The sequence below is a fragment of the Mobula birostris genome, chromosome 3 (genome assembly GCF_030028105.1).
Source record: "Mobula birostris isolate sMobBir1 chromosome 3, sMobBir1.hap1, whole genome shotgun sequence".
NCBI classification, from domain to species: Eukaryota; Metazoa; Chordata; class Chondrichthyes; order Myliobatiformes; family Myliobatidae; genus Mobula; species Mobula birostris.
Window position 1 is genome coordinate 103131840 of NC_092372.1, and position 27398 is coordinate 103159237.

A 27398-nucleotide genomic window follows, 5' to 3' on the forward strand; every position below is an offset into this window, starting at 1 on the left:
TCTCTTAATTCTCCGAATACAAAACATTAAATTTAAGCTGAAAGTTTTGAAACCCGCTAAAATTCCCCACAGCCATTGTGCAGATTTGGCTGAGGACGCACTGATCTTCATTCTTTAATTAGTTCATTTATTAAATGAAGAAACTCAGAACCATATACTGAAGATTCAGAACCACTGACAACAAATTCTTTTTTAGAAATACAATTTATTTTAATTTCTTAAATACATTTGAGGAATGTTCAACAAATTCATTCACATATAACAAAAGTCCAGCTTTGATCGATAATAAACTGAATCCAGTCAGTAAAAGTTCCCTCAAGACAAAATATTTCCATCCACATATAAAGTTTATTCTTACTTAAAACTTTTATTTCATCCAGTGATTATCAGACTATTAGCAGCACTATCTTCTAAAATGTAGATATTTTACATAAAAATTACATCAGTGGAGAGTTTACTTCAAATGATTCTAGATAGATTCTAAAATCTGACGCTTTACAAAAAAAACACCATATTTTCATGAAAATATCAACTGTCAAAAACTTGCAGTAAAAAGGCACAAGGTGATTTCAGACATTTTTACTGTTATTTCTATAGAAGAATGTTTCATTCAAATTAGAACACTTTTGGTCCAATGTACTGCCATCAGTATATCATCATTTCCGAAAGAATTTAAGCAGGAAAGGGGAAGGTAGGAGTGGGAATTGTTGTAAACAATCCCATGGGTCCTCCTGCTTTAATTTCAGGGATGGCAGAGAGCACAGTCCACCACCCATCACTGGCTTCCCTTGCGGACTGAGATCATTTTAACTCTGTAGTCATGGAGATTCATCCACCATCTTAGTTTAATACCACCATCACCTCCCAACCTGATAGCCAATATTATATTTTAGCAAATGACTCCAGACTCATTTACACTTTTTCACAAGGTCACAGGTCCAGAATCTAGTTTAATTACCAGAAATTGCACAAGAACCCTATGATTTTCGCAAAGTGTAACACAAACATCAGATGGTGTCCTCAAATGCAAACAGGTCGTGTGTCCAGGTAAAAAAATGTCCTGTGACAGTGGGGAACAGCAAGATCACTCTCCGAAGACAATGAAGAGGAGACACTGGAATGAACCATTGGATGGTGATATCACAGAGTCAACACCCAGGGCTGAGCTTCCATCATTCCCCATCGGATAAACTAGAGATGGAATTCATTCGCTCATTTTGCAGCTTCAGTTTTTTGATTTGTGTTGTTTCCCACCTGTAAAATAATTGAATAATTTGTATCATTACCCACAGATTTTCAGCATATAGTATCTCAAGCAACAGAATTAAATGAGTTTTCAAACTGACTTTCCACAAAAAGATGCCTTGGAAACTTGCTCATACCTCATTGATATTGTAAAAGGTATAAACCAAAATGCATTGTACTGTGTTCAAGTTCATTTCTAACTTCTCACAAAGTTACACCATGCAGGCATGTGATGTACCATTGCTGTCTTCCCTGGCATCAACAGTTCATCTGTGTTGATCTGAGTTGAATCACTTTCTGGCACCCATTTACCATCCTATCATCTCTTGACAAGGAAAAATTCTAGAGCAGGCCTTCCCACCTTTTATTGTACTATGGACTTTGTGTTGTGAACCCCGGTTCTAGAGAGTGAACACCATCATTAAGCAAGGGATCCATAGACCCCCATGCAGGGAACCCCTGTTCTAGAGAGTAAACACTGTCTGTAGCTCCAACACCAAGATGCTGGAGACCAACCAGGACAAAGCATTCTGTGCAACTGCCACCCCAATAATTTATTCACCCAACTGCCCCTATTCTATGGCTGCAAACAATGGTGAAAATCATTATTTAATATTTTATTCTAAACATCACTGGTTAGACGATAAATCATTCTTCATTCATTAATCTCAGCTGGAATTAAAAGGTGTGATAAACAGTATCAGACATCAGTTCTGCAATTAATAGCTTCATGGTGACCCAATCTCTACTTCCTGGTCCCTACCACAGTTCCAAGGAACATTAATAATGTGAGAGGCTCAGCTCTGACAGCAAACATGGCGAATGAGTTTGCTGTCATTCCAGGTTACGGCTGGAATGACAGTGAGGAGCAGACAGCTCCCTCCACTATGAAGGGCCAGAGTCACACAGCAAAAACAATTCTTTACATCTACGTTACTTAGCAGCTTAAGAGTAAAATTTTGACAAGCACCAAACACTGACCTTTCATGGCTGTTATGAGAGCCTGCAACCACCTGGCATCAGGATCCACACACACTTTCGTCTCATTTTTCAGGGTGACACTGCGAAAAGACAGTATCATTCAAAATTTAATTCACAGAAACAGTATGTCTTCTCTTGAAGTGCACAGTTTATGAAATAAACATCAGAAAAGGAATGAAGTTAAAGTTGATAATCTGGCTGCTTTACTCACATTATCTCTGCTCTCTCACAGTGGGATCCTTTGGGAATGTATTTCAAGCTCCTGATGGACGTCGGATGAATAACATCAAAGCTGGTCTGAATGCAGTGGCACCGTCCTTGTGCTCCTGGGATCGGAACACCTGAGGAAAGATTATATTCACTTAGATTTCATTGTTGCTTCAAGGAGAACAAAGCCTGTAAAACTTGCTGATAATTTCTCCAGTGTTTTTGCTTCATCAAAGCATCACCAGACAGGAGCTTGCACATCTCACTCTCAAATGTTGCAGGAAAGCTGCATGAATTAATCTTATATAAATCTGATGCTGATGCAATTTACAGTTACAGATATTTAAATATTTCTCACTTTAATTGCTTTCTACATTGTAAACAATACAAGAACCACAAAATAGGTACATCACTTGAATAAAACTCCAGTTCAGATATCTCAACGTACCCTGTGCAGCAATGGCACACAGAAGGAGGATGAGGATGGTTACAGTGGCTGTTCTGTCCATCTTCCACTTTGTACTGCAGACGGATCTTCTGTTCAATGCAGCTGTTCTCTGCTGAATCAAGACATGCTGAAACCATTCAGTGAGCTTCTATTTATTGGGGCACTCTTCTCCAATTTGCATAATCTCATGCAGGGAACACTGCCAAACACTGACGTCCTGAAGCAGGGGATTCCCTGCTCCCAGTTCAGATCTACTTTCACTTCTGTAGCTTTACATTTCAGCATGTGTGTGCTTCAGAGCCTTAATAGGATTATCTATCAATATAACTGTTGATTCTGTTGGATTAATTTAAAGATTGATTTGTCTATTTTCAGAATGAAATGAATAATTCACTTTTAGCAAAGTTAATGGTGCAAATGAACCAATTGTTTGCTTTCTAGCTTTAAAATTCCAGTTCTGGGCCTTATTCTCACAGGTTTGGAAAGTCTGCAGTTCAGGAGAGCATGCTCACTACAAGATGGAGTTTATACCTGCGATTTCTGGGAAATTGCTCTCCCATTCAAAATCTTCATGTTGCAGCATGTCTCCCAGCTCTTCAATGTTGCAGGTTTGGAAAATACATAGATATTTCCAACATTTGATACAATCCACACTTTGTCTGAGGAATCAGCATGTTGCTGCATTGGTCCCAGACCTGGAATCATTCTTAAAACTTATCCATCCTCAGTGTTCAAATTCTAACTGTTTGCTCTGCCGGCCTCACTCAGTTGCCATACAGCAAACGTGCATTGCCTCATCCTCTCCCCGAGTCTGCAAATCCTAAAGCATGCTCCACACTACAGAACTCATTTACCTACAGTATGCCCTCCTCTTCCAGAATCTCTTTGCCACCAAACTCTGCCTGAAGCCTCTTATACAATGTTTTCATCCAGGTTTCATTTCAGAATCAGCCAGGATAATTCAGATTGTGTTCCAAAAAAAAATGCAGATATCAGTCAACACACATAGAAGTTGCTGGTGAACGCAGCAGGCCAGGCTGCATCTCCAGGAAGTGGTACAGTCGACGTTTCGGGCCGAGACCCGTCGTCAGGACTAACTGAAAGAAGAGCTGGTAAGAGATTTGAAAGTAGGAGGGGGAGGGGAGATCCGAAATGATAGGAGAAAACAGGAGGGGGAGGGATGGAGCCAAGAGTTGGACAGTTGATTGGCAAATGGGATATGAGAGGATCATGGGACAGGACGCCTAGGGAGAAAGAAAAGGGGGAGGGGGGAAAACCCAGAGGATGGGCAAGGGGTATAGTCAGAGGGACAGAGGGAGAAAAAAAAGTTAGAGACAAAGAATGTGTGTATATAAATAACTAAATAATGGATGGGGTACGAGGGGGAGGTGGGGCATAAACGGAAGTTTGAGAAGTCAATGTTCATGCCATCAGGTTGGAGGCTACCCAGACGGAATATAAGGTGTTGTTCCTCCAACCTGAGTGTGGCTTCATCTTTACAGTAGAGGAGGCCGTGGATAGACCTATCAGAATGGGAATGGGACGTGCAATTAAAATGTTTGGCCACTGGGAGATCCTGCTTTCTCTGGCGGACAGAGCATAGTGTTCAGCGAAATGGGTCTTGCTAATATATAGAAGACCACATCGGGAGCACCGGATGCAGTATATCACCCCTGCTGACTCACAGGCGAAGTGTCGTCGACTGTCCCTCTTCCTAGAGATGCTGCCTGGCCTGCTGTGTTCACCAGCAACTTTTATGTGCGTTGCTTGAAATTCCAGCATCTGCAGAATTCCTCATGGTTGTGCAGATATCAGTGTTCGTATTTTTCTCCCACTCCATCCCTGCATACCTCAGCACTGAGACAAACGTTTTCGGGGATCCCAAATCATACTCAGTTCACAGATATGCTTATTGCGATGCTGAAGCTGCTGTTTTTCAGCTCCAGGGGTCTTAAGGATATGCTTATGTAAACATTCAGGATACGCAGTCTTTACTGTATAGAATAATGTCTAGTCCTCAAGCCATTCTATACCTGATGAAAACTACGTTACTATATTCTCAAAAGCACACAGAAAACACTGGAGGAACTCATCAATTCAGGTAGCCTTATGCAGATGTGAACCTTTAGGACTTATAGAATAGTGCATGTTCTCTTAAACACGCTATATCCTTTGATAACTACCGTTGATTAGGCTTCTGAGTTCCCTGCAGCATTGCATTTGCTGTGTCACTGGATAATCTGTACTGTACCCTACAATATTTAATTTACTGTACTTTGTTTATTTATGCACAATAAATTTGTAGATTTAATTCTTATTTTCTTCATTATTGTGTGTTATGTGTACTACTGTGCTTTACACCCTGGTCCGGAGAAACGTTGTCTCTTTTGGCAGTATACATGTACATAGTTAAAGGTCAATAAACTTGACTTGGCTTGACTGGACTTGAAAGCCCTAATGTTTATTCAGCCTATTGAATGTCAGTAAGATCAAAATCCACCTGTCAGTGTTTAACCAGGAATTCAAAATAGAAAATTATAGCTAGAATGTTTTAATATGCTTCTCACCATAAAATATCTCATCATTAAGGAAATACAAAAATCAGGTTTTCTGGAAATAACCTTTACTTTTCCAATGTTGCTCTTTATATTGTGACATTTTGCACTCTGACTTTAGACAAAAAATTTAGTAATCTACTGTAAATCTCGAAGTAAGGAAGGAAGAGATGACTTTATAAGTTCTTATAATGTCATAAAAATTGCTGAAATTTTGCACCTCTTGTGTCTTCATGGAATTTTTAAAGCAAAGGCAGAGCTTGACATGTTAGACAGATGGCTACACAGAGTATGTTAATTAGTCATAGTCATAGTCATACTTTATTAATCCCGGGGGAAATTGGTTTTCTTTACATTTGCTCCATAAATAATAAATAGTAATAGAACCATAAATAGTTAAATAGTAATATGTAAATTATGCCAGCAAATTATGAAATAAGTCCAGGACCAGCCTATTGGCTCAGGGTGTCAGACCCTCCAAGGAAGGAGTTGTAAAGTTTGATGGCCACAGGCAGGAATGACTTCCTATGTCACTCTGTGCTGCATCTCGGTAGAATGAGTCTCTGGCTGAATGTACTCCTGTGCCCACCCAGTACGTTATGTAGTGGATGGGAGACATTGACCAAGATGGCATGCAACTTAGACAGCATCCTCTTTTTAGACACCACCGTGAGAGAGTCCAGTTCCATCCCCACAACATCACTGGCCTTACGAATGAGTTTGTTGATTCTGTTGGTGTCTGCCACCCTCAGCCTGCTGCCCCAGCACACAATAGCAAACATGATAGCACTGGCCACCACAGACTCGTAGAACATCCTCAGCATCGTTCGGCAGATGTTAAAGGACCTCAGTCTCCTCAGAAAATAGAGATGACTCTGGCCCTTCTTGTAGACAGCTTCAGTGTTCTTTGACCAGTCCAGTTTATTGTCAATTCGTATCCCCAGGTATTCGTAATCCTCCACCATGTCCACACTGACCCCCTGGATGGAAACAGGGGTCACCGGTACCTTAGCTCTCCTCAGGTCTACCACCAGCTCCTTAGTCTCCTGAGGAATTCCAGTGCTTATCAATTCTTTTACGCTCTGGAATTGATCTGCATCCATCTGATATTGTTTGTCCTTCACCAACCTGAATCAGGTCACATTTGTTCAACCAAGGATGATCTTAAAAGGTGAATTCATGTTTACTTTGTTGGTCACACAAGAATAGACAGTGTTCTGATCTGGCCACTAGTCTGGATAATTGACCAATTGACCAATCTTTTATTCATCAAAATATTTCCGAAAAAGAGAAAAGGACAACGATAATCTGATGAGCAATGAGCCAATGAAAATATATATTGTATCAGAGAGCGACATTCATATGTTATTATTTTGTCATTGATAGAATTGGCATCAGATGTCTGGAATAAAAGAACATTTATAACTAAGATTATTTTTATAAAGTTGTAAGAATATGCAGAGAAAATTTTATATTACAATTCTCCGACTTTGTAGTCTTCATCTGGATTCACCAGCTAAACCAACATCTCAGCATTCAATGCCAAATATACTCAAACTCAATTAAACTTCTAAACCAAAAGTTTTATAGTCAATTATTCCCTGGAATTTATTTAACACTTCCCGAATGTCTCCACCAGTCCCATACACAAGTGGTAGGATACAGTATACTGTGCATAGATTGGATTTATATGCGAGCAAAAACATTTGGTGCACTGTGTGGAAACTGGTGTGCTGTAAAAAGTCACTGGTGATGGTTTAAGGCTTTTCCAGGAATATTTGTTCATTGTGCTCATTGTCCAAGAGTGACAAAACATCAGCTTCAGGGCTTTCTGGATCTGGTTCAGGTTTCAGCTTCCAGATTTGTGAATTGTGGAGCCTGGAGCCGTGTTGACTCCTCCCCCTGAGGAAAGTACAAACATGAGGGAAATTCAGAACTGCAGCACAGATTGCAGCCCGTGTTTGTGAGGCCACGTGATTTCTAGGAAATCAGCTTGTTTGACACTTCATGAGGTTCTATATATCAAAGTCAACACTTGCTCCTGTTTACTTATCATTGAAAATATATCACAACAAATAAAAGACTATTCCGTGATCAGCCATGTTACAAGCACGTTGGAGTAAACAGAAGCAATCTGTTCTGAGTGTGTATAATAATTTTTATTGTTCTCCGTCAACAAAGATAATGAGTTCCACGGGAGGTACAAGGCATGGAGCCAACTTCTACTGCACTGGTCAAATGAAAATATATTAATGTTGATATATTAAATTCACCCATATCAGTGGTTCATGAAAATCAACAAGTTAATTAGCACATTTAAAATTCATCACAGAGGCACGTGTTTTTTTTTCAGAAAACCTGCACTTGACAACCACGAGATTCCTGTACAACACTAGCAGTACATTCAATGTCAGAAACTGCTTCCCTTTCTTTGGCTGTTGCATCCAATAATTTCCAAAGTTATGTTTCGATGCAGCTCTTTCAATACCACATAGCTACTTTGCCCAGGTTGCAGAGGTGGACCCAGTGTAATCAGTCTCCAAGTAGATTTAAATTGAACTATGTGAGGAATATAAAAGTGAATTGATTTTCTCAGCATTGGTGGACAAAGCAGATTAAATTCTGATCCTGACATTGCTTAATCGCACATACTGTAAAAAAGAGACAGTACATATCCATCCTCCATCTGTCAGATTTCACTGACACACTGACGTCCATTCCAGCATCAGATGTGATAGGATTTGCTATGGTAGGGTTTCCAAATGTTCGACTTCATTCAGAAAATTATTCTTTCAAGTTCCCTCTCCGGATACCAGGTACACACTCAGTTTGGGGTTACCAGCTACTGGCAGTGGTTTAGGTAGGTAAGAACCTCACATATACGATTGAGCCTGAATAAAGAGCCACTTTTGAATCTAGACCACATCAATACATCAATATTCCAGACCCTTGTGCGCAGAAACAATTCATGGACCATTCAGAAATCTGATGGCAGAGGGGAAGAAGGTGCTCTAAAACACTGAGTGTGTAACTTTAGGTTCCTGTATCTCCTCCCTGATTACAGTAAGAAGAAGAGGTCACACCTCTAATGTTCCAAAGAGAGAAACCAAGCTTACTCAACCTTTCCTCATAATACATGCTCTCGAATTCAGCCCATCTCCTCTGCAGCCTTTCTGAAGCTTACCCATCCTCACTAGAATGGGGAAATGAGAAATGTGTACAATCATTTAAGCATGGCTTAATCAGAGATTTAACTCCATCTTCCACTTATGCATCCTTCAATTTCCCATTATAACCTACGACAACCTTCCACACTATCCACAACATCGCCAACCCTTGCAACATCTAGAAACTTACTGACCCTGCCGACGGGTATGACGGATTAAAAGCTCCTTAGTATGAAATGCCCTTCCCTTGGACAACATCGGTGTCATGGAGAGGGGAGACTTGCAGCATGGGCTACTGCCAGTCTTCCATACAACCTTGCCCAGGCCTGCGCCCTGGAGAGTGAAGACTTAGGCACAGATGGCAATAAATCAGGGAATAGCTGCTTCAAAAAGCTTACAAAGAACTCTGTGGGGTAGTCACATTCAACTGATTCTTCAAGACCCAGAATACGTAGATTGTTCCTTCTGTTTCTGCTTTCCAGGTTGGTAATCTTTGTTAATTTTTCATTAGATAATGATAATTTCTTGCAGAGCTTACTCATGTCTTCTAAGTCCGCTTCCAGTATCGACAAAGCTTCTTTATTCTCGTTAATTTGCTTTTCATGTTTGATTAGCGTTTTTTGAATAGTTTCCAACTTGACGTTAAGATGTTGAAATTTCTCAGAAAGTTCTGTTCTTTGCTTTTTAAGGAAATCTCCAATTGATTCCAAACTAGATGGAAAATCATCTTTTTCTTTTGCAGAGACTTTAGTCTTTCCCATAGACATAATACAGCAATATTAAGATTTATAATAAGGTTTCAAAAAACTGGTAGGAAACAGAAATATAGATAAGGTAGGAGCAAGTGCAAAAAGATGTTATCCCATTGACTGCCAGCAGGACTCTCTCTCCATAAATCTAATGTCTTGTATGAGGAGAATTAAGATAATGGGTAATAATTTTAAGGGATAATTATCATAAGCACAATGTTCAATGTATACAATTCTATATAGTTCAGCTCAAGTTTGTCTCATGACACTTTAAATATTTGCATACAACACCTGAAATGCCGGTAAATTGAAATCGCTGAACTCATCTTGGTTAAAACACACTGAGATAGTTGTGACATTTAGTTAACTGCACAGATGAAGGGCACAGATTAGTACAATGTTACTGAATTGTTGAATCATTGAGAAAGCCAGGAGATTCTTTGTCAGGACAATTGACATACCTGTCATTGTAACTTAACACAGATGAGCCGAATCTGCAGTGCAATTAACGTCAGACCAGAAACTGAAATTTTGGACTTTGAGAATTATAAGGTAGCCAGGAGGAGATTAAGACTGGATTTTGGAGAGCTAGAAAAGGACATAAGAAGACCTTGGTGAGTAAGATTAAGGAAAACATCAGCGCATTCTACAAGTACTGTATGTGAAGAACCAGAGGATGATTAGCTTGAGTTAGGACCATCAGGGATAAAAATGGAAACATTCTTTTATTGGAAGGATTAGGGGAGGTCCTCAATGAATGCTTTGTTTCACCATTCACCAGCGGGAGGGAACTTCACAAATGTGAGGTTATCATTGAACAGGCTGCGACATGTCAACATTAAGAAAGAGGATGTGTAGAACTCTTGAGAAACATTAGGATAGGTAATTCCCTGGGACCGAACGAGGTTTACCCCTGGGTACTGAGAGAGCAAGAGAAGAGATTGCTGCACCTTTAGTGATGATCTTTGCATCCTTACTGGTCACAAGAGTATTGCCAGAAGATTGGAGGGGGACCAATGTCATTCCTTTGTTCAAGTAAGGTAATTGAGACAATCCTTGGAATGATAGACCAGTGAATCTTATGCCATTGGTGGGAAATGGATTGGAGAGAAGTCTTTGAGACAGGATTTACATTTGGAGCAGCATAGATTGATTAGGGGTAGTCAGGGTGATTTTCTGAACGACAGAACATGTCTCACAAGCCTGATTGAATTCTGCAAGGAAATGACCAAACAAATCAATTAAGACAGAGCAGTGGATGTGGTGTATATGGCTTTTAGTGAGATATTTGAGAAGGCTCCCAATAGCATGCTCATTCGGAAAGTCAGGAGGCATGGGATGCATGGAGACCTGCCTGAATGAATACAGAATTGACTTGCCCACAGAAGGCAGAGGGTAGTAGTAGATGGAGCATATTCTGCCAGTAGGTTGGTACCCAGTGTTGTTGCACAGTGATCTGTTATGAGAGCCTTTCTCTTTGTGATTGTTAGAAATGACGGATGAGTAAGTAGCCGGCAGGGTCAGTAAGTTTCTAGATGTTGCAAGGGTTGGCGATGTTGTGGATAGTGTGGAAGGTTGTCGTAAGTTATAATGGGAAATTGAAGGATGCATAAGTGGAAGATGGAGTTTAATCTCTGATTAAGCCATGCTTAAATGATTGTACTCATTTCTCATTTCCCCATTCTAGTGAGGATGGGTAAGCTTCAGAAAGGCTGCAGAGGAGATGGGCTGAATTCGAGAGCATGTATTATGAGGAAAGGTTGAGCAAGCTTGGTTTCTCTCTTTGGAACATTAGAGGTGTGACCTCTTCTTCTTACTGTAATCAGGGAGGAGATACAGGAACCTAAAGTTACACACTCAGTGTTTTAGAGCACCTTCTTCCCCTCTGCCATCAGATTTCTGAATGGTCCATGAATTGTTTCTGCGCACAAGGGTCTGGAATATTGATGTATTGATGTGGTCTAGATTCAAAAGTGGCTCTTTATTCAGGCTCAATCGTATATGTGATGTTCTTACCTACCTAAACCACTGCCAGTAGCTGGTAACCCCAAACTGAGTGTGTACCTGGTATCTGGAGAGGGAACTTGAAAGAATAATTTTCTGAACGAAATCGAACATTTGGAAACTCTAACATAACAAATCCTATCACATCTGATGCTGGAATGGACGTCAGTGTGTCAGTGAAATCTGACAGATGGAGGATGGATATGTACTGTCTCTTTTTTAATGTATGTGCAGTTAAGCAATGTCAGGATTAGAATTTAATCTGCTTCGTCCACCAATGCTGAGAAAATCAGTTCACTTTTGTATTCCTCACATAGTTCAATTTAAATCTACTTGGAGACTGATTACACTGGGTCCACCTCTGCAACCTGGGCAAAGTAGTTATGTGGTATTGAAAGAGCTGTATCAAAACATAACTTTGGAAATTATTGGATGCAACAGCCAAAGAAAGGGAAGCAGTTTCTGACATTGAATGTACTGCTAGTGTTGTATAGGAATCTCGTGGTTGTCAAGTGCAGGTTTTCTGAAAAAAAAACACGTGCCTCTGTGATGAATTTTAAATGTGCTAATTAACGTTGATTTTCATGAACCACTGATATGGGTGAATTTAATATATTAACATTAATATATTTTCATTTTACCAGTGCAGTAGAAGTTGGCTCCATGCCTTGTACCTCCCGTGGAACTCATTATCTTTGTTGACGGAGAACAATAAAAATTTTATACACACTCAGAACAGATTGCTTCTGTTTACTCCAACGTGCTTGTAACATGGCTGATCTGGGAATAGTCATTTTGTTTGTTGTGATATATTTTCAATGATAAGTAAATAGGAGCAAGTGCTGACTTTGATGCATAGAACCTCATGAAGTGTCAAACAAGCTGATTTTCTGGAACTCACGTGGTCTCACAAACACGGGCTGCAATCTGTGCTGCAGTTCTGAATTTCACTGATGTTTGTACTTTCCCCAGGGGGAGGAGTCAACACGGCTCCAGGCTCCACAATTCACAAATCTGGGAACTAAAACTTGAACCAGCTCCAGAAAGCCCTGAAGCTGATGTTTCATCACTCTTGGATGATGAGCACAATGAACACTTATTGCTGCAGCAAATATTCCAGCAAAAGCCTTATTACAGCACATAATAATCTGGTCAGATCTTGCAGTATTGTCCAATTTGTCCCACACCAGTTCCACACAGTGCATCAAATGTTTTCACTCACATATAAGTCCAATCTATACACAATATATCCTATCACTCAGGTATGCGACTGGTGGAGACATTGTGGAAGTGTTAAATAAATTCCAGGGAATACTTGTGGTTTAAAAGTTTAATTGAGTTGAGTATATTTGGTATTGAGTTCTGAGGTGTTGGATTAGCTGGTGAATCCAGGTGAAGACTTCAAAGATGGAGAATTGTAATGTAAAATTTTCTCTCGCGTATTCTTACGACTTTATAAAAATAAAATTAGTTATCATGTTCTTTTATTCTAGACATCTGATGTCAATTCTGTCAATGACAAAATAATAAAATATGAATATCTCTCTCTGATACAATATATATTTTCATTGGCTCATTGCTCATCAGATTATTGTTGTCCTGTTCTCTTGTTGGGAAACACTTAGATGAAAATCTGATTGTGCGGGAGAAGAGTCAATTATCCAGACTTGTGGCCAGGTTAGAGCGCTGTCCATTCTTGTGTGACCAACGAAGTAAACACGAATTCACCTTTTAGGGAACATCCATGGTTGACCAAATGTGTCCTGATTCAGGTTGGTGAAGGACAGGCAGTATCAGATGGATGCAGGTCAATCTCACACCATGAAAGAGTTGATAAGCACTGGAATTATCATACCCTGTGTAGCCATCTAACATGTCAAGCTCTGCCTTAGCTTTAAAAATTCCATGAAGACACAAGAAGTGCAAAAATTCAGCAATTTTTATGACATTATAAAAACTTATAAAGTCATCTCTTCCTTCCTTACTTCTAGGCTTATAGTAGGTACTGATTTTTTTTTCTAAAGTTGGAGTGCAGAATGTCACAATATAAAGAGCAACATGTGAAAATTAGAGGGTATTTCAAGAAAACCTGATTTTAATATCGGAACCATATCGCAGCCACCACCCTGTGACCAGACATTGTCCTAGTGTCTGAGTCTACTAAGCAAGTGGTGCTGCTGGAGCTGACAGTCCCATGAGAAGATAGCTTGGAAGAGGCCTTTGAAAGGAAGCTCTCCAAGTACGCAGGACTGTTCAGCAACTGTCAGCAGGCTGGATGGAGAGCGAGGTGTCTCCCAATGGAGGTTGGTTGTAGGGGATTCGCAGCCTGGTCCTTAGTTAGAGCCTTCAGCATTTTGGGCATCGAGGGAGAGAGGAAGAGGAGAGCCATCCGCAGTACCACCAATGCGGCAGAGAGGGCCTCAAGATGGCTGTGGCTCAAAAGAGGGGAGCCATGGAATTATAAGTAGCTAGCCATCTGGACACAAGCTGGGGTCTGATCAGCCCCGGTTGGGTCACCTGGAGGAGGTTGTATGATGTTGAAAGACCCGAAACACCCGATGATTCCAAGAACATCACTGAAGATGTGTCCAGAAGCATCAGTAGATGTATGTACACAGAAATTTTATGGTGAGAAGTATATTGAAACATTTTAGCTATAACTTTCTGTGTTGAATTCCTGGTTAAACACTGACGGGTGGATTTTGATCTTATTGTCCTTAATAGTTTGTATAAACATCAGGGTTATCAAGTCAAATTCATTGACCTTTAGCTATGTACATGTATACTGCCAAAAGAGACAATGTTTCTCCACACCAGGGTGTAAAGCACAGTAGTACACATAATACACAATAACTAAGAAAATTAAGAATTAAGTCTACAAATTAATTGTACATAGCTAAACAAAGTACAGCAAATAAATATTGTAGGGTACAGTACAGATTATGCAGTGACAGCAAATGGAATGCAGCAGGGAGCTCAGAAGCCTAATCAACGTTAGTTATCAAAGGATAAAGCATGTTTAAGAGTACATGCACTATTCTATAAATCCTAAAGGTTCACATCTGCACAAGGCTGCCTGACTTGCTAAGTTCCTTCAGTATTTTGTGTGTGCTTTTGAGAATATAGTAACGTAGTTGTCATCAGATATAGAATAGCTAGTGGACTAGATACTATTCTGTACAGTAAAGACTGCGTATCCTGGAGGTTTAAGTATACACAGCCTTAAGATTCCTTGAAATGAAAAGCTGCAGCTTCAGCATCGCACTTTGTATATCTGTGAATGGAGTATGATTCAGGAACCCTCAAAACTTTAACCCCAGTGCTGAGGTGTGCAAGGATAGGGTTGGAGACTAGAATTTCTTGAAAAATATGAACACTGATATCTGCATATTATTTTTGGATCACAACCTGAACAATCCTGGGTGATTCTGAAATGAAACCCGGATGAAATTCATCAGGGAGAGTGAGGAGGTGATAGAGAGGAGCTATAGGCAGATAGTCACTCCGGGGATTGGGGAGACAGATAAGTGGGTAACAGTCAGGACAGGGAAGGGCAAGAAGCAGGTGCTAGAAAGTATTCCTGTGGCAGTTACTCATAACAATAAGTACTCCTGTTTGAGTACTGCTGGGGGAGACGACCTTCCTGGGGGAAGCAACAGTGGTTGCGCCTCTGGCACAGAGTCTGGCCCTGTGGCTCAGAAGGGTAGGGAAAGGAAGAGGATAGGAGCGGTAATAGGGGACTCTACAGTTAGGGGGTCAGACAGGCAATTCTGTGGACGCAGGAAAGAAACGTGGATGGTAGTTTGCCTCTCACGCCAGGGTCCAGGATGTTTCTGATCATGTCCACAATATCTTGAAGTTGGAAGGAGAACAGCCAGAGGTCGTGGTACATATTGGTACCAACGACATAGGTAGGAAAAGGGAGAAGGTCCTGAAAGCAGACAACAGGAAGTTAGGAAGGAAATTGAGAAGCAGGACCTCAAAGGTAGTAATCTTGGGATTACTACCTGTGCCACGTGACAGTGAGTATAGGAATAGAATGAGGTGGAGGATAAATGCATGGCTGAGGGATTGGAGCAGGGGGCAGGGATTCAGATTTCTGGATCATTGGGACCTCTTCTGGGGCAGATGTGACCTGTACATAAAGGACGGGTTGCACTTGAATCTGAGGGGAACCAATATCCTGGCGGGGAGGTTTGCAAAGGCCGTTAGGGAGAGTTTAAACTAGAATTGCTGGGGGTTGGGAACCAAACTGAAGTGACGGAGGAAAGGGAGGTTGGCTCACAAACAGAGAAAGCTTGGAGACAGTGCGAGAGGGAGGATAGACAGGTGATAGAGAAGGGATATGCTCAGACTGATGGTTTGAGTTGTGTCTATTTTAATGCGAGGAGTATCATGAATAAAGTGGATGAGCTTAGAGCATGGATCAACACTTCGAGCAATGATGCTGTGGCCATTACAGAGACTTGGACAGTGCAGGGGCAGGAATGGTTACTTCAAGTGCCAGGCTTTAGATGTTTCGGAAAGGACAGGGAGGGAGGCAAAAGAGATGGGGGCGTGACACTGTTGATTGGAGATAGTGTTACGGCTGCAGAACGGGAGGAAATCATGGAGGGGTTGTCTACAGAGTCTCTGTGGGTAGAAGTTAGGAATAGGAAGGGGTCAATAACTCGAGTAGGTGTTTTTTATAGACCACCCAATAGTAACAGGGACATTGAGGAGCAAATGGGGAGACAGATTCTGGAAGGAGTAATAATAAAAGGGTTGTTGTGGTTGAGGATTTTAACTTCCCAAACATCGATTAGCATCTCCCTAGAGTGAGGGGTTTAGATGGGGTAGAGTTTGTTAGGCATGTTCAGGAGGGCTTCTTGACACAATATGTAGATAAAACTACAAGAGGAGAGGCTGTACTTGATCTGGTACAGCTGCACATTCCTTCACCTGCAATTCTAAAATCCGAAAAGCTCCGAAAACCGAAGTGTTTTTCGCCAACAGCTAGTGTCACTCAGGTGTGACGTAGCAGCGCTTGCAGAGGCCGCCAGACGTCAGTTGTGGCTCAGCGCTCGTACTGGTTACATGTGCATTTGCTGTTCACTGATATTTTGTGTTCACTATTGACTTTGTGTTTAATTTCACTGTGAAAATGTCAAAAAGAGCTGCAGATACCCCTATGAGTAACAATGAGAAAAAGAGAAGGAAGCATCTGTTTCATTATCAGTAACACAGAAAGTGGAGTTATTGCAGAAGCTTGATCGTGGTGTGTCTGTGCGGCATCTTACTGAAGAAAATAGTGTTGGAACTACCACTGTATATGATTTAAATAAACAGAAAGACAAGTTACTGAAGTTTTATAGTGGCAGTGACGTTCTACATTTATTCCAATAAGTCATTTACCATATGTTTGATTCAGTTCATTTGTATATTTTTATGTTTTATTGAATGTTTTTGTTAGAAATAAAATGTTTTTTTGTCATTATTCCCTAAACAATACAGTAAAACAACTGTTTACATAGCATTTACATTATAAGTATTATAAGTAATCTAGAGATGATTCAAAGTATACAGGAGGATGTGTGTAGGTTTGGTACACCGCCAGGTCCTAAAGTCCACCACACAGAGGCAGGTTAAATAAGGGACTTGAGCATACGTGTTTTTTGGTGTCGGTGGTGGGGGGGTGGTCTGAAATCCGAAAAATTCTGAATTCCAAAATGCAACTGGCCTCAAGGATTTTGGATAAGGGACTGTGGACCTATATTGGAAATGACCCTGGTCAGGTGTCAGGTCTCTCAGTGGGACAGCATTTTGGAGATAGTGATCACAATTCTATATCCTTTACCATAGCATTGGAGAAGGGTAGGAACAGACAAGTTAGGGAAACATTTAATTAGAGTAAGGGGAAATATGAGGCCAACAGACAGGAACTTGGAAGCATACATTGGAAACAGATGTTCTCAGGGAAATGTACAGAAGAAATTGTGGCAAATGTTCAGGGGATATTTGCATAGTGTTCTTCATAGATACAGGGGACAGGAAAGGATGGTAGGGTACAGAACCGTGGTGTACAAAGACAAGAAGAAAAGAAGAGCTTATGAAAAGTTCAAAAAACTAGGTAATGATAGAGATGTAGAAGATTATAAGGCTAGCAGGAAGGAGCTTAAGAATGAAATTAGGAGAGCCAGAAGAGGCCATGAGAAGGCCTTGGTGGATAGGATTAAGGAAAACCCCCGTCATTCCACAAGTTTGTGAAGAGCAAGAGGATAATATGTGGGAGAATAGGACTAATCAAGTGTAACAGTGGAAATGTGTGTATGGAACCAGAGGAGATAGCTGAGGTATTTAATGAATACTTTACTTCAGTATTCACTATGGAAAAGGATCTTGGCGATTGTAGGGATGACTTGCAGTGGACTGAAAAGCTTGAGCATGCAGATATTAAGAAAAAGGATGTGCTGGAGCTTTTAGAAAGCATCAAGTTGGATAAGTCACCGGGACCGGACAGGATGTACCCCAGGCTACAGTGGGAAGCGAGGGAGGAGATTGCTGAGCCTCTGGCGATAATCTTTGCATCATCAATGAGAATGGGAGAGGATCCGGAGGATTGGAGGGTTGTGGATGTTGTTCCCTTATTCAAGAAAGGGAGTAGAGATGGCCCAGGAAATTATAGGCCAGTGAGTCTTAATTCAGTGGTTAGTAAGTTGATGGAGAAGATCCTGAGAGGCAGGATTTATGAACATTTGGAGAGGCATATTATGATTAGGAATAGTCAGCATAGCTTTGTCAAAAACAGGTCATGACTTTCAAGCCTGATTGAGTTTTTTGAGGATGTGACTAAACACATTGATGAGGGTAGAGCCGCAGATGTAGTGTATATGGATTTCAGCAAGGCATTTGATAAGGTACCCCATGCAAGGCTTATTGAGAAAGTAAGGAGGCATGGGATCCAAGGGGACATTGCTTTGTGGATCCAGAAATGGCTTGCCCACAGACCGGTTGTAGACAAGTCATATTCGGCATGGTGACCAGTGGTGTGCCTTAGGAATCTGATCTGGGACCCCTGCTCTTTGTGATTTTTAAAAATGATCTGGATGAGGAAGTGGAGGGATGGGTTAGTAAATTTGCTGATGACACAATGATTGGGGGTGTTGTGGATAGTGTGGAGGGCTGTCAGAGGTTACAACGGGACATTGATAGGATACAAAACCGGGTTGAGAAGTGATAGATGGAGCTCAACCCAGATAAGCGTGAGGTGGTTCATTTTGGTAGGTCAAATATGATGGTAGAATATAGCATTAATGGCAAGATTCTTGGCAGTGTGGAGGATCAGAGGGATTTTGGGGTCCGAGTCCACAGGACACTCAAAGCAGCTGTGCAGGTTGATTCTGTGGTTAAGAAGGCATACGGTGTATTGGCCTTCATCAATCGTAGGATTGAGTTTAAGAGCCGAGAGGTAATGTTGCAGCTATATAGGACCCTGGTCAGACCCCACTTGGAGTACTGTGCTCAGTTCTGGTCGCTTCACTACAGGAAGGACGTGGAAACCATAGAAAGGGTGCAGAGGAGATTTGCAAGTATGTTGCCGGGATTGGGGAGCATGCCTTATGAGAATAGGTTGAGTGAACTCAGCCTTTTCTCCTTGGAGCGATGGAGGATGAGAGGTGATGTGTAAAGGTGTACAAGATAATGAGAGGCATTGATCTTTTGGATAGTCAGAGCCTTTTTCCCAGAGCTGAAATGGCTAGCACAAGAGGGCATAGTTGTAAGGTGCTTGGAAGTAGGTACAGAGGAGATGTCAGGGGTAAGTTTTTTACGTAGAGAGTGGTGAGTGCATGGAATGGGCTGCGACAGTAGTGGTGGAGGTGGAAATGATAGGGTCTTTTAAGAGACTCCTGGATGGATACATGGAGCTTTGAAAAATAGAGGGCTATAGGTAAGCCCAGGTAGTTCTAAGGTAAGTACATATTTGGCACAGCTTTGTGGGCTGAAGGGCTTGTATTGTTCTGTAGGTTTTCTATGTTTCCCTGAAAATTATTGTAAAAGAGGCTTCAAGCAGAGTTTGGTGGCAAAGAGATTCTGCAAGAGGAGGGCATACTGTAGGTAAATGAGTTCTGTTGTGTGGAGCATGCTCTGGGATTTGCAGACTGGGGGAGGAGATGAGGCAATGCACGTTTGCTCTGTAGCAACTGTGTGAGGCCAGCAGAGCAAACATTTAAAATGTGAACACTGAGGATGGATAAGATGCAAGAATGATTCCAGCTCTGGGACCAAAGCAACAACATGCTGATTCTTCAGAGAAAGTGTAGATTCTATCCAATGTTGGAAATGTCTTCACATTTTCCAAACCTGCAGCATTAAGGAGCTCGGAGATGTTGTAAAATGCAGATTTTGAATGTGAGAGCAATTTCCTGGAAATCACAGGTATAAACTCCATCTTGTGGCCAGCATGCTCTTTTGAACTGCAGAGTTCCCAATTCTGTGAGAAGCAAAGCCCAGAACTGGAATTCTAAAGCGTGAAAGGAAACAATTGGTTCAATTTGCACCAATAACTTTGCTAAAAGTGAATTATACATTTCTTCCTGAAAATAAGCAAATAAATCTTCAAATTAGTCTCACAGAATCAATATCTACATCCAGCTGCAGCTCTGAAGCACACACATGCTGAAATGTAAAGCTACAGAAGTGAAAGTAGATCTGAGCTGGGAGCAGGAAATCCCCTGCTTCAGGACGTCAGTGTTTAGCAGAGTTCCCTGCATGAGATTATGTAAAGTGGAGAGGAGTGTCCCAATAAATAGAAGCTCACTGAATGGTTTCAGCATGTCTCGATTCAGCAGAGAACAGCTGCATTGAACAGAAGATCCGTCTGCAGTACAAAGTGGAAGATGGACAGAACAGCCACTGTAACCATCCTCATCCTCCTTCTGTGTGCCATTGCTGCACAGGGTACGTTGAGATATCTGAACTGGAGTTTTATTCAAGTGATGTACCTATTTCGTGGTTCTTGTGTTGTTTACAATGTAGAAAGCAATTAAAGAGGGGAATAGTTAAATACCTGTAACTGTAAACCCCTTCTGTATTAAGTTAAGATTAATTCATGCAGCTGGACTGCAGAGGTAGAAAGTAAAGTGAACTTTGGTCAAAGAGGATTTGTATTGTGTTTTTGGCTAAAGCTGTTCTTTAGTCTTTTTATTTCATGCTGCTAATTAAGATTCAGGAGAAAAATCTCATATTAATGCAAGTTTTTGCAACATTTGAGAGTGAGATGTGCAAGCTCCTGTCTGGTGATGCTTTGATGAAGCAAAAACACTGGAGAAATTATCAGCAAGTTTTACAGGCTTTGTTCTCCTTGAAGCAACAATGAAATCTGAGTGAATATAATCTTTCCTCAGGTGTTCCGACCCCAAGAGCACAAGGACAGTGCAAATGCATTCGGACCAGCTTTGATGTTATTCATCCGAAGTTCATCAGGAGTTTGAAATACATTCCGAGAGGATCGCGCTGTGGGAGAGCGGAGATAATGTGAGTAAAGTAGCCAGATTATCACCTTGAACTTTATTCCTTTACTGATGTTTGTTTCATAAACTATGCACTTTAAGAAAAGATATTATTTCTGTGACTAAATTTTGAACAACACTTTCTTTTCATAGTGTCACACTGAAAAATGAGAAGAAACTGTGTGTGGATCCTGATGCCAGGTGGTTGCAGGCTCTCATAACAGCCATGAAAGGTCAGTGTTTGGTGTTTGTCAAAATTTACACTTAAGCTGTTAGGTAATGTAGATGTAAAGAATTGATTTTGCTGTGTGACTCTGGTCCTTCATAGTGGAGGGTGCAGTCTGCTCCTCACTGTTGTTCCAGCTGTAACCTGGATTATAGGAAGGATATCAGTAAGATTGAAGGAGTGCAGAGATTTACTAGGATGTTGCTGGATCTTCAGGAGTTGAATTATAGGGAAAGATTGAACAGGTTAGGACTTTAATCCTTGGAGCGTAGAAGAATGAGGGGGGGTTTGATAGAGGTTTACAAAATTATGTGTCATGGTCCAATCCGTGAAATCCGCGTTCTGGTTCATGGTCTGGTCCATGGACTCCGGACTCCGGGTCTTCCGGCTGTCCCTTGTTTCAGTTGGGCTTAACCATAGGCACCTGATGCTCATCTTGGGGCTGGGAATATAAGTGGCCCTGGGTTTGTCTTGTCAGTATCCTGCCCTTGCCTCTGTGGGTTAAGTCAGGCTGCCTTTGCCATTACCCTAGACTCTTCCCTTCTCTTCCCCTCCTTCTGAAGCCTTTTGAAGCCTTCCCTGTTTTGCTGTCAAGTTCTACTGCTGGAGCAAGACCAGAACCTTGCTGTGTCAAGATTAGAAACTGTCTATCATTGTTTGGAATTGTTTTTGTGTCCTTGCCTTCACTAGGTAAGTCTGGCTGTTTGCCGTTACCTTGTGTTGGGAACCGTCTCTGTGTCCATGCCTTTGCTAGGTATGTCTGGCTGTTTGCCACTACCTTGTGCTAGGAGCCATCTCATCCTGTTCAGCATTCTGTGTATGAGTCCTGGCCCTACATCCTGTTCCCAAGGAAGGGTCCCAGCTCTATGTTCTGTGTATGAGTCCCAGTCCTATGTCCTGTTCCCAAGGAGGGGTTCTGGCTCTGTGTTCCATGTTCCTGTCTCTAAGTCCATGGCTCTGTGTTCCCATGCTCTAGACCAAGGCTCCAGGTGTCCAATCCTCGTCCAAGGCTGCAGGCATCCAGTCCTTGTCCAAGGCTCTGAGGTTCCTGTCTCTCAAGACCACATTATGTCTTTGCCTAGTTCTGGAGTCCCAGCCTGAGTCTAGACCCAGGTTCTGGGTCCTTGCCCAGTCTTTGGCTTAGAGTCCATACCCGAGCCTCGAAGAGCCCGAGCCTCGTCAGGTACTCGCCTAGTTCTGGGGTCTGAGCCTGAGTCAAGACCCAAGTTCTGGGTCCTTGTCCAGTCTCTGGCTCAGAGTCCATACCCAGGCTCCTAGTTCCCAGTTCCTTGCCCTTTTCCTGCTTTCCTAGCCAAAGTCCTAGTCTGTGTCTTGCGTTTGGGTCTGCCACCAACGTCCCCAGCTTATGACATTATGAGGAGTACAGAGAGAGTAAATTCAAGTAGGCTTTTTCCACATAGATTTGGAGAGATAAATATGAGAGGGCATAGCTTTAGGGTGAAAGGGGAAAGGTTAAGGGGGAACATTAGGGAGAACTTCACTCAGAGGTGGGAGTGTGGAATGAGCTGCCATCTGATGTGGTAAATGCAGGCTCACTCTTAAGTTTTAAGAATAAATTGGATAGATACATGGATGGGAGAGGTCTGGAGGGTTATGAACTCGGTGCAGGTCAATGGGACAAGTGGAATAAAGTTTTGGCACAGACTGGAAGGGCCTAATGGCCTGTTTTCTGTGCTGTAGTGTTCTGTGGTCCTATGGGCAGCAAACTCATTTGCCATGTTTGCTGTCAGAGCTGAGCCTCTCACTTTATTAACGTTCCTTGGAACATTACTGTGGTAGGGACCAGGAAGTAGAGGTTGAGTCACTATAAAGCTATTAATTGAAGAAGTGATGGCTGTTACAATTATTACACCTTTTAATCCTAGCTGAGGCCAACAAATGAAGGATGGTTTCATTCTAATCAGAGGTGTTAGATATAAAATATTAAATAGTGATTTTTCACCATAGGTTGCAACCATTGAAAAGGGGTGGGGGAGGGTATAAATTATTGGGGTGGCAGTTGCACAGAATGATTTGTCCTGGATGGTCTCCAGCATCTTGGTGTTGGAGCTACAGGTAGTGCTTACTCTCTAGAACAGGGGTTCCCAACATGGGGTCCTTGGATCCCTTGCTTAATGGTATTGGTCCACAGTATAAAAAAGGTGGGAAGGCCTGCTCTAGAGTTTTTCCTTGTAAGGAGATGATAGGATGATAAATGGGTGCCAGGAAGTGATTCAACTCAGATCAATACAGTAGATAGTGAACTGTTGCTGCCAGGGAAGACAGCAATGGTACATCACATGCCTGCATGGTGTAACTTTGTGAGAAGTTAGAAATGAACTTGAACACAGTACAATGCATTTTGGTTTATACTGTTTACAATATCAATGAGGTATGAGCAAGTTTCCAAGGCATCTTTTTGTGGAAAGTCAGTTTGAAAACTCTTTTAACGCTGTTGCTTGAGACACTATATGCTGAAAATCTGTGGGTAATGATACAAATTATTCAATTATTTTACAGGTGGGAAACAACACTAATCAAAAAACTGAAGCTGCAAAATGAGGGAATCAATTCCATCTCTGGATCATCCGATGGGGAATGATGGAAGCTCAGCCCTGGGTGTTGACTCTGTGATATCACCATCCAGTAGTTCATTCCAGTGTCTCCTCTTCATTGTCTTCTGAGAGTGATCTTGGAGTTCCTCCCTGACACAGGACATGTTTATACCCTGCCATGCTGTCTGTTTACATTTGATGATTCCATCTGCTGTTTTGTTAAACATTGTGCAAATTCAATGTTTCTTATGCCATTTGTGGTAACTAAAATAAATTCTGTGATCTGTAAACCTGTGGAAAAGTGTAAATGAGCCTGGAGTCATTTGCCAAAACTTAATATTAGCTATTGGGTTGGGAGAAAATGGTGGTAATAAACTAAGATGGTGGATGAATCTCCATGACTAAAGAGTTAAAATGATCTCAGGCCACAAGGGAAGCCAACGATGGGGTTGTGGACTGTGCTCTCTCCCATCCCTGAAATTAAACCATGGGATTGTTTACAACAATTCAAACTCCAACCTTCCCCTTTCCAGTTTAAATTCTGTTTGGAATCAGTGAAATACTATTGAGAAAATGTGTTTGTTCTAATTTGAATGCTTCACTGCTAAATACTGTTCAGAATCAATGATATACTAATGGAAATACTTTTGACCAAATATATTTGTTCGAGTTTCACTGAAACCGTCTTGTACAGAAATACCAGAACAAACGCTTGAATTTCACTTTGTGCCTTTTTACTCCAATGTTTTTGACAGTTGTTACTTTAACTGCAAATATGGTGTTCTTTTTCTGTAAAGTGTCAGTATTTAGAATCTATCCAAAATCTGCTGAAGTAAATACTCCACTGATGTAATTTTTATGTTAAATATGTACATTTTAGAAGATAGTGTTGCTAATAGTCTGATAATCACTGGATGAAATAAAAGTTTTAATTAAGAATGAAGTCTATATGGTGATAGAAATATTTTGTCCCTTGGGAACTTTTACTGTCTGGATTTAGTTTATCATCCATCAAAGCTGGACCTTTGATATATGTGAATGAATTTGTTGAGCATTCTTCAAAGTATCTAAGAAGTTAAAATAAATCGTATTTCTAAAAAAGAATTTGTTGTCAGTGCTTCTGAATTTTCAGTAAACAATCCTGTGTTTCTTCATTTAATAAATTAACTAATTAAAGAATGAAGAGCAACGTGTTCTCAGTTGAATCTGCACTTTGGTGGGATTTTTAGGGGTTTAAATCCAATGTCTTGTGTGAGGAGAATTAAAAAATGGGCAATAATTTTAAGGGATAATTATCATAAGCACAATGTACAATATTCATAATTCTATATGGTTGAGCTCAAGTTTGCCTCATGACACTTCTGGGGCACCTGGGTGCGACTCGCCTAGCAGCAGAGCTCTCAATAGTTAAATATTCACATTTCAGCCTGAAACAGATAAAAAACACAATTGCTTCCAAGGTCAGTACAGTCACTAACGATGTCTTAATGCAGTTAAATTAACTATTGCTGCTTAAAACTGATGGAAACAACACCAATTGTGGTCGGAAGTGCCCACTGAAGACACCTTGGAGGAAGCACAGGTGTAGAGCGGGGTTATAAGTGTGTTTAAGGAAACTGGGTTTTAAATTCCCTATACCGACTATCTTGCTGGCAAACGTGCAGTCTCTGGTGAATAAAATCAATGATCTCAGAGCTAGGGTGCTGAATCAGAGGGACTTTAGGACCGCATGTGTCCTTTGTTTCACAGAATCCTGGTTAACCTCTTCTGTACCAGATGCAGCGATTCAGATCGACGGGTTTACTATACAGCATCAGGATAGATCTATAGAGTCTCTCAAAAGCAGAGGTGGAGTATGCCACATGATCAACTCTTCTTGGTGCACAAATATATCTCTGCTGTCCCAATTCTGCTCACCAGACCTGAAATATCTAGCAATAAAGTGCCATCCTTTTTACCTACCACGGGGAGTTCTCTGAGGTCATTTTGGTAGTAGTTTACGTTCCACCTCAGGCCAATGTCAAGCAGGCTTTAGATAATCTGAGTACTGCAATGGGATCAACGTACACGAAACAGCGCATCCTAATGCCTTCACTGTCGTTTTGGGAGATCTTAATCAGGCCAGTCTGAAAAAATCACTAAGCAACTACCATCAATAGATCACTTGCAATACCAGAGGAAACAACACACTGGACCATTGCTACACCACAATCGAGAATGCCTACTGGGCTATTCCACACCCTCACTTTGGGAAGTCTGATCACCTGGCTGTACTTCTACTCCCTGAGTATAGGCAGAGACTGAAGACTGCAGCACCAGTAGTGAGGACCAAGAAGGTTTGGAGAAGGGAAGCACAGGAGCACTTATAGGACTGCTTTGAATCGGTGGACTGGACTGTATTCAGGGATTCAGCTTCGGGTCTGAATGAGCATGTTGCAGTTGCTAATGACTTCATTAAAACCTGTGTGGATGAGTGTGTGCCCACAAAGACTTACTGTACATTCCCAAACCAAAAGCCATGGATGAACCAGGAGGTACGTCATCTGCCAGGAGGTAGATCTGTGGCATTCAAGTCTGGCAAACCAGGCCCGTACCAGAAAACCAGGTATGACTTGCAGAGGGCTACTTCAAGGGCAAAGAGACAAGTTTGAATAAGTTTGGAGGTGACATCAGAAGCACGGTAAATCTGGTAGGATTTCTCATAGTCATAGTCATACTTTATAGAGCCCAGGGGAAATTGGTTTTCGTTATAGTTGCACCATAAATAATTAAATAGTAATAAAATCATAAATAGTTAAATAATAATATGTAAATTATGCCAGGAAATAAGTCCAGGACCAGTCTATTGGCTCAGGGTGTCTGACCCTCCAAGGGAGGAGTTGTAAAGTTTGATGGCCACAGGCAGGAATGACTTCCTATGACACTCAATGCTGCATCTCGGTGGAATGAGTCTCTGGCTGAATGTACTCCTGTGCCCAACCAGTACATTATGTAGTGGATGGGAGACATTGTCCAAGATGGCATGCAACTTGGACAGCATCCTCTTTTCAGACACCACCGTGAGAGAGTCCAGTTCCATCCCCACAACATCACTGGCCTTAAGAATGAGTTTGTTGATTCTGTTGGTGTCTGCTACCCTCAGCCTGCTGCCCCAGCACACAACAGCAAGCATGATCGCACTGGCCACCACAGACTCTTAGAACATCCTCAGCATCGTCCGACAGATGTTAAAGGACCTCATTCTCCTCAAGAAATAGAGACCGCTCTGACCCTTCTTGTAGAGAGCCTCAGTGTTCTTTGACCAGTCCGGTTTATTGTCAATTCGTATCCCCAGGTATTTGTAATCCTCCACCATGTCCACACTGACCCCCTGGAAGGAAACAGGAATCACCAGTACCTTGGCTCTCCTCAGGTCTACCACCAGCTCCTTAGTCTTTTTCACATTAAGCTGCAGATAATTCTGCTCACACCATGTGACAAAGTTTCCTACCGTAGCCCTGTACTCAGCCTCATCTCCCTTGCTGATGCATCCAACTATTGCAGAGTCATCGGAAAACTTCTGAAGATGACAAGACTCTGTGCAGTAGTTGAAGTCCGAGGTGTAAATGGTGAAGAGAAAGGGAGACAAGACAGTCCCCTGTGGAGCCCCAGTGCTGCTGATCATTCTGTCAGACACACAGTGTTGCAAGCACACGTACTGTGGTCTGCCAGTCAGGTAATCAAGAATCAGGTAATCAGCAATGTAAGACCTTGCTTCCTACAAAACCAAACCC

The 27398-nt window shown here is 41.6% G+C and overlaps 2 protein-coding genes across 2 annotated transcripts; one reads left to right on the plus strand and one right to left on the minus strand.

The window, feature by feature from the left end:
- Window positions 1-257: 257 nt before the first annotated feature.
- Window positions 258-2988, minus strand: LOC140194666 (interleukin-8-like). Its single transcript, XM_072251921.1, has 4 exons — window positions 2882-2988; window positions 2438-2567; window positions 2227-2306; window positions 258-1254 (listed from the first exon to the last, which is right to left on the minus strand). Exons 1-4 carry the CDS (start codon window positions 2940-2942, stop codon window positions 1226-1228), a joined length of 300 nt encoding a protein of 99 aa, XP_072108022.1. The 5' UTR covers window positions 2943-2988; the 3' UTR covers window positions 258-1225.
- Window positions 2989-20183: 17195 nt separating this feature from the next.
- On the plus strand, window positions 20184-24612 carry LOC140194667 (alveolar macrophage chemotactic factor-like). Its single transcript, XM_072251922.1, has 4 exons — window positions 20184-20293; window positions 20740-20869; window positions 20998-21077; window positions 23591-24612. Exons 1-4 carry the CDS (start codon window positions 20233-20235, stop codon window positions 23605-23607), a joined length of 288 nt encoding a protein of 95 aa, XP_072108023.1. The 5' UTR covers window positions 20184-20232; the 3' UTR covers window positions 23608-24612.
- Window positions 24613-27398: the final 2786 nt, after the last annotated feature.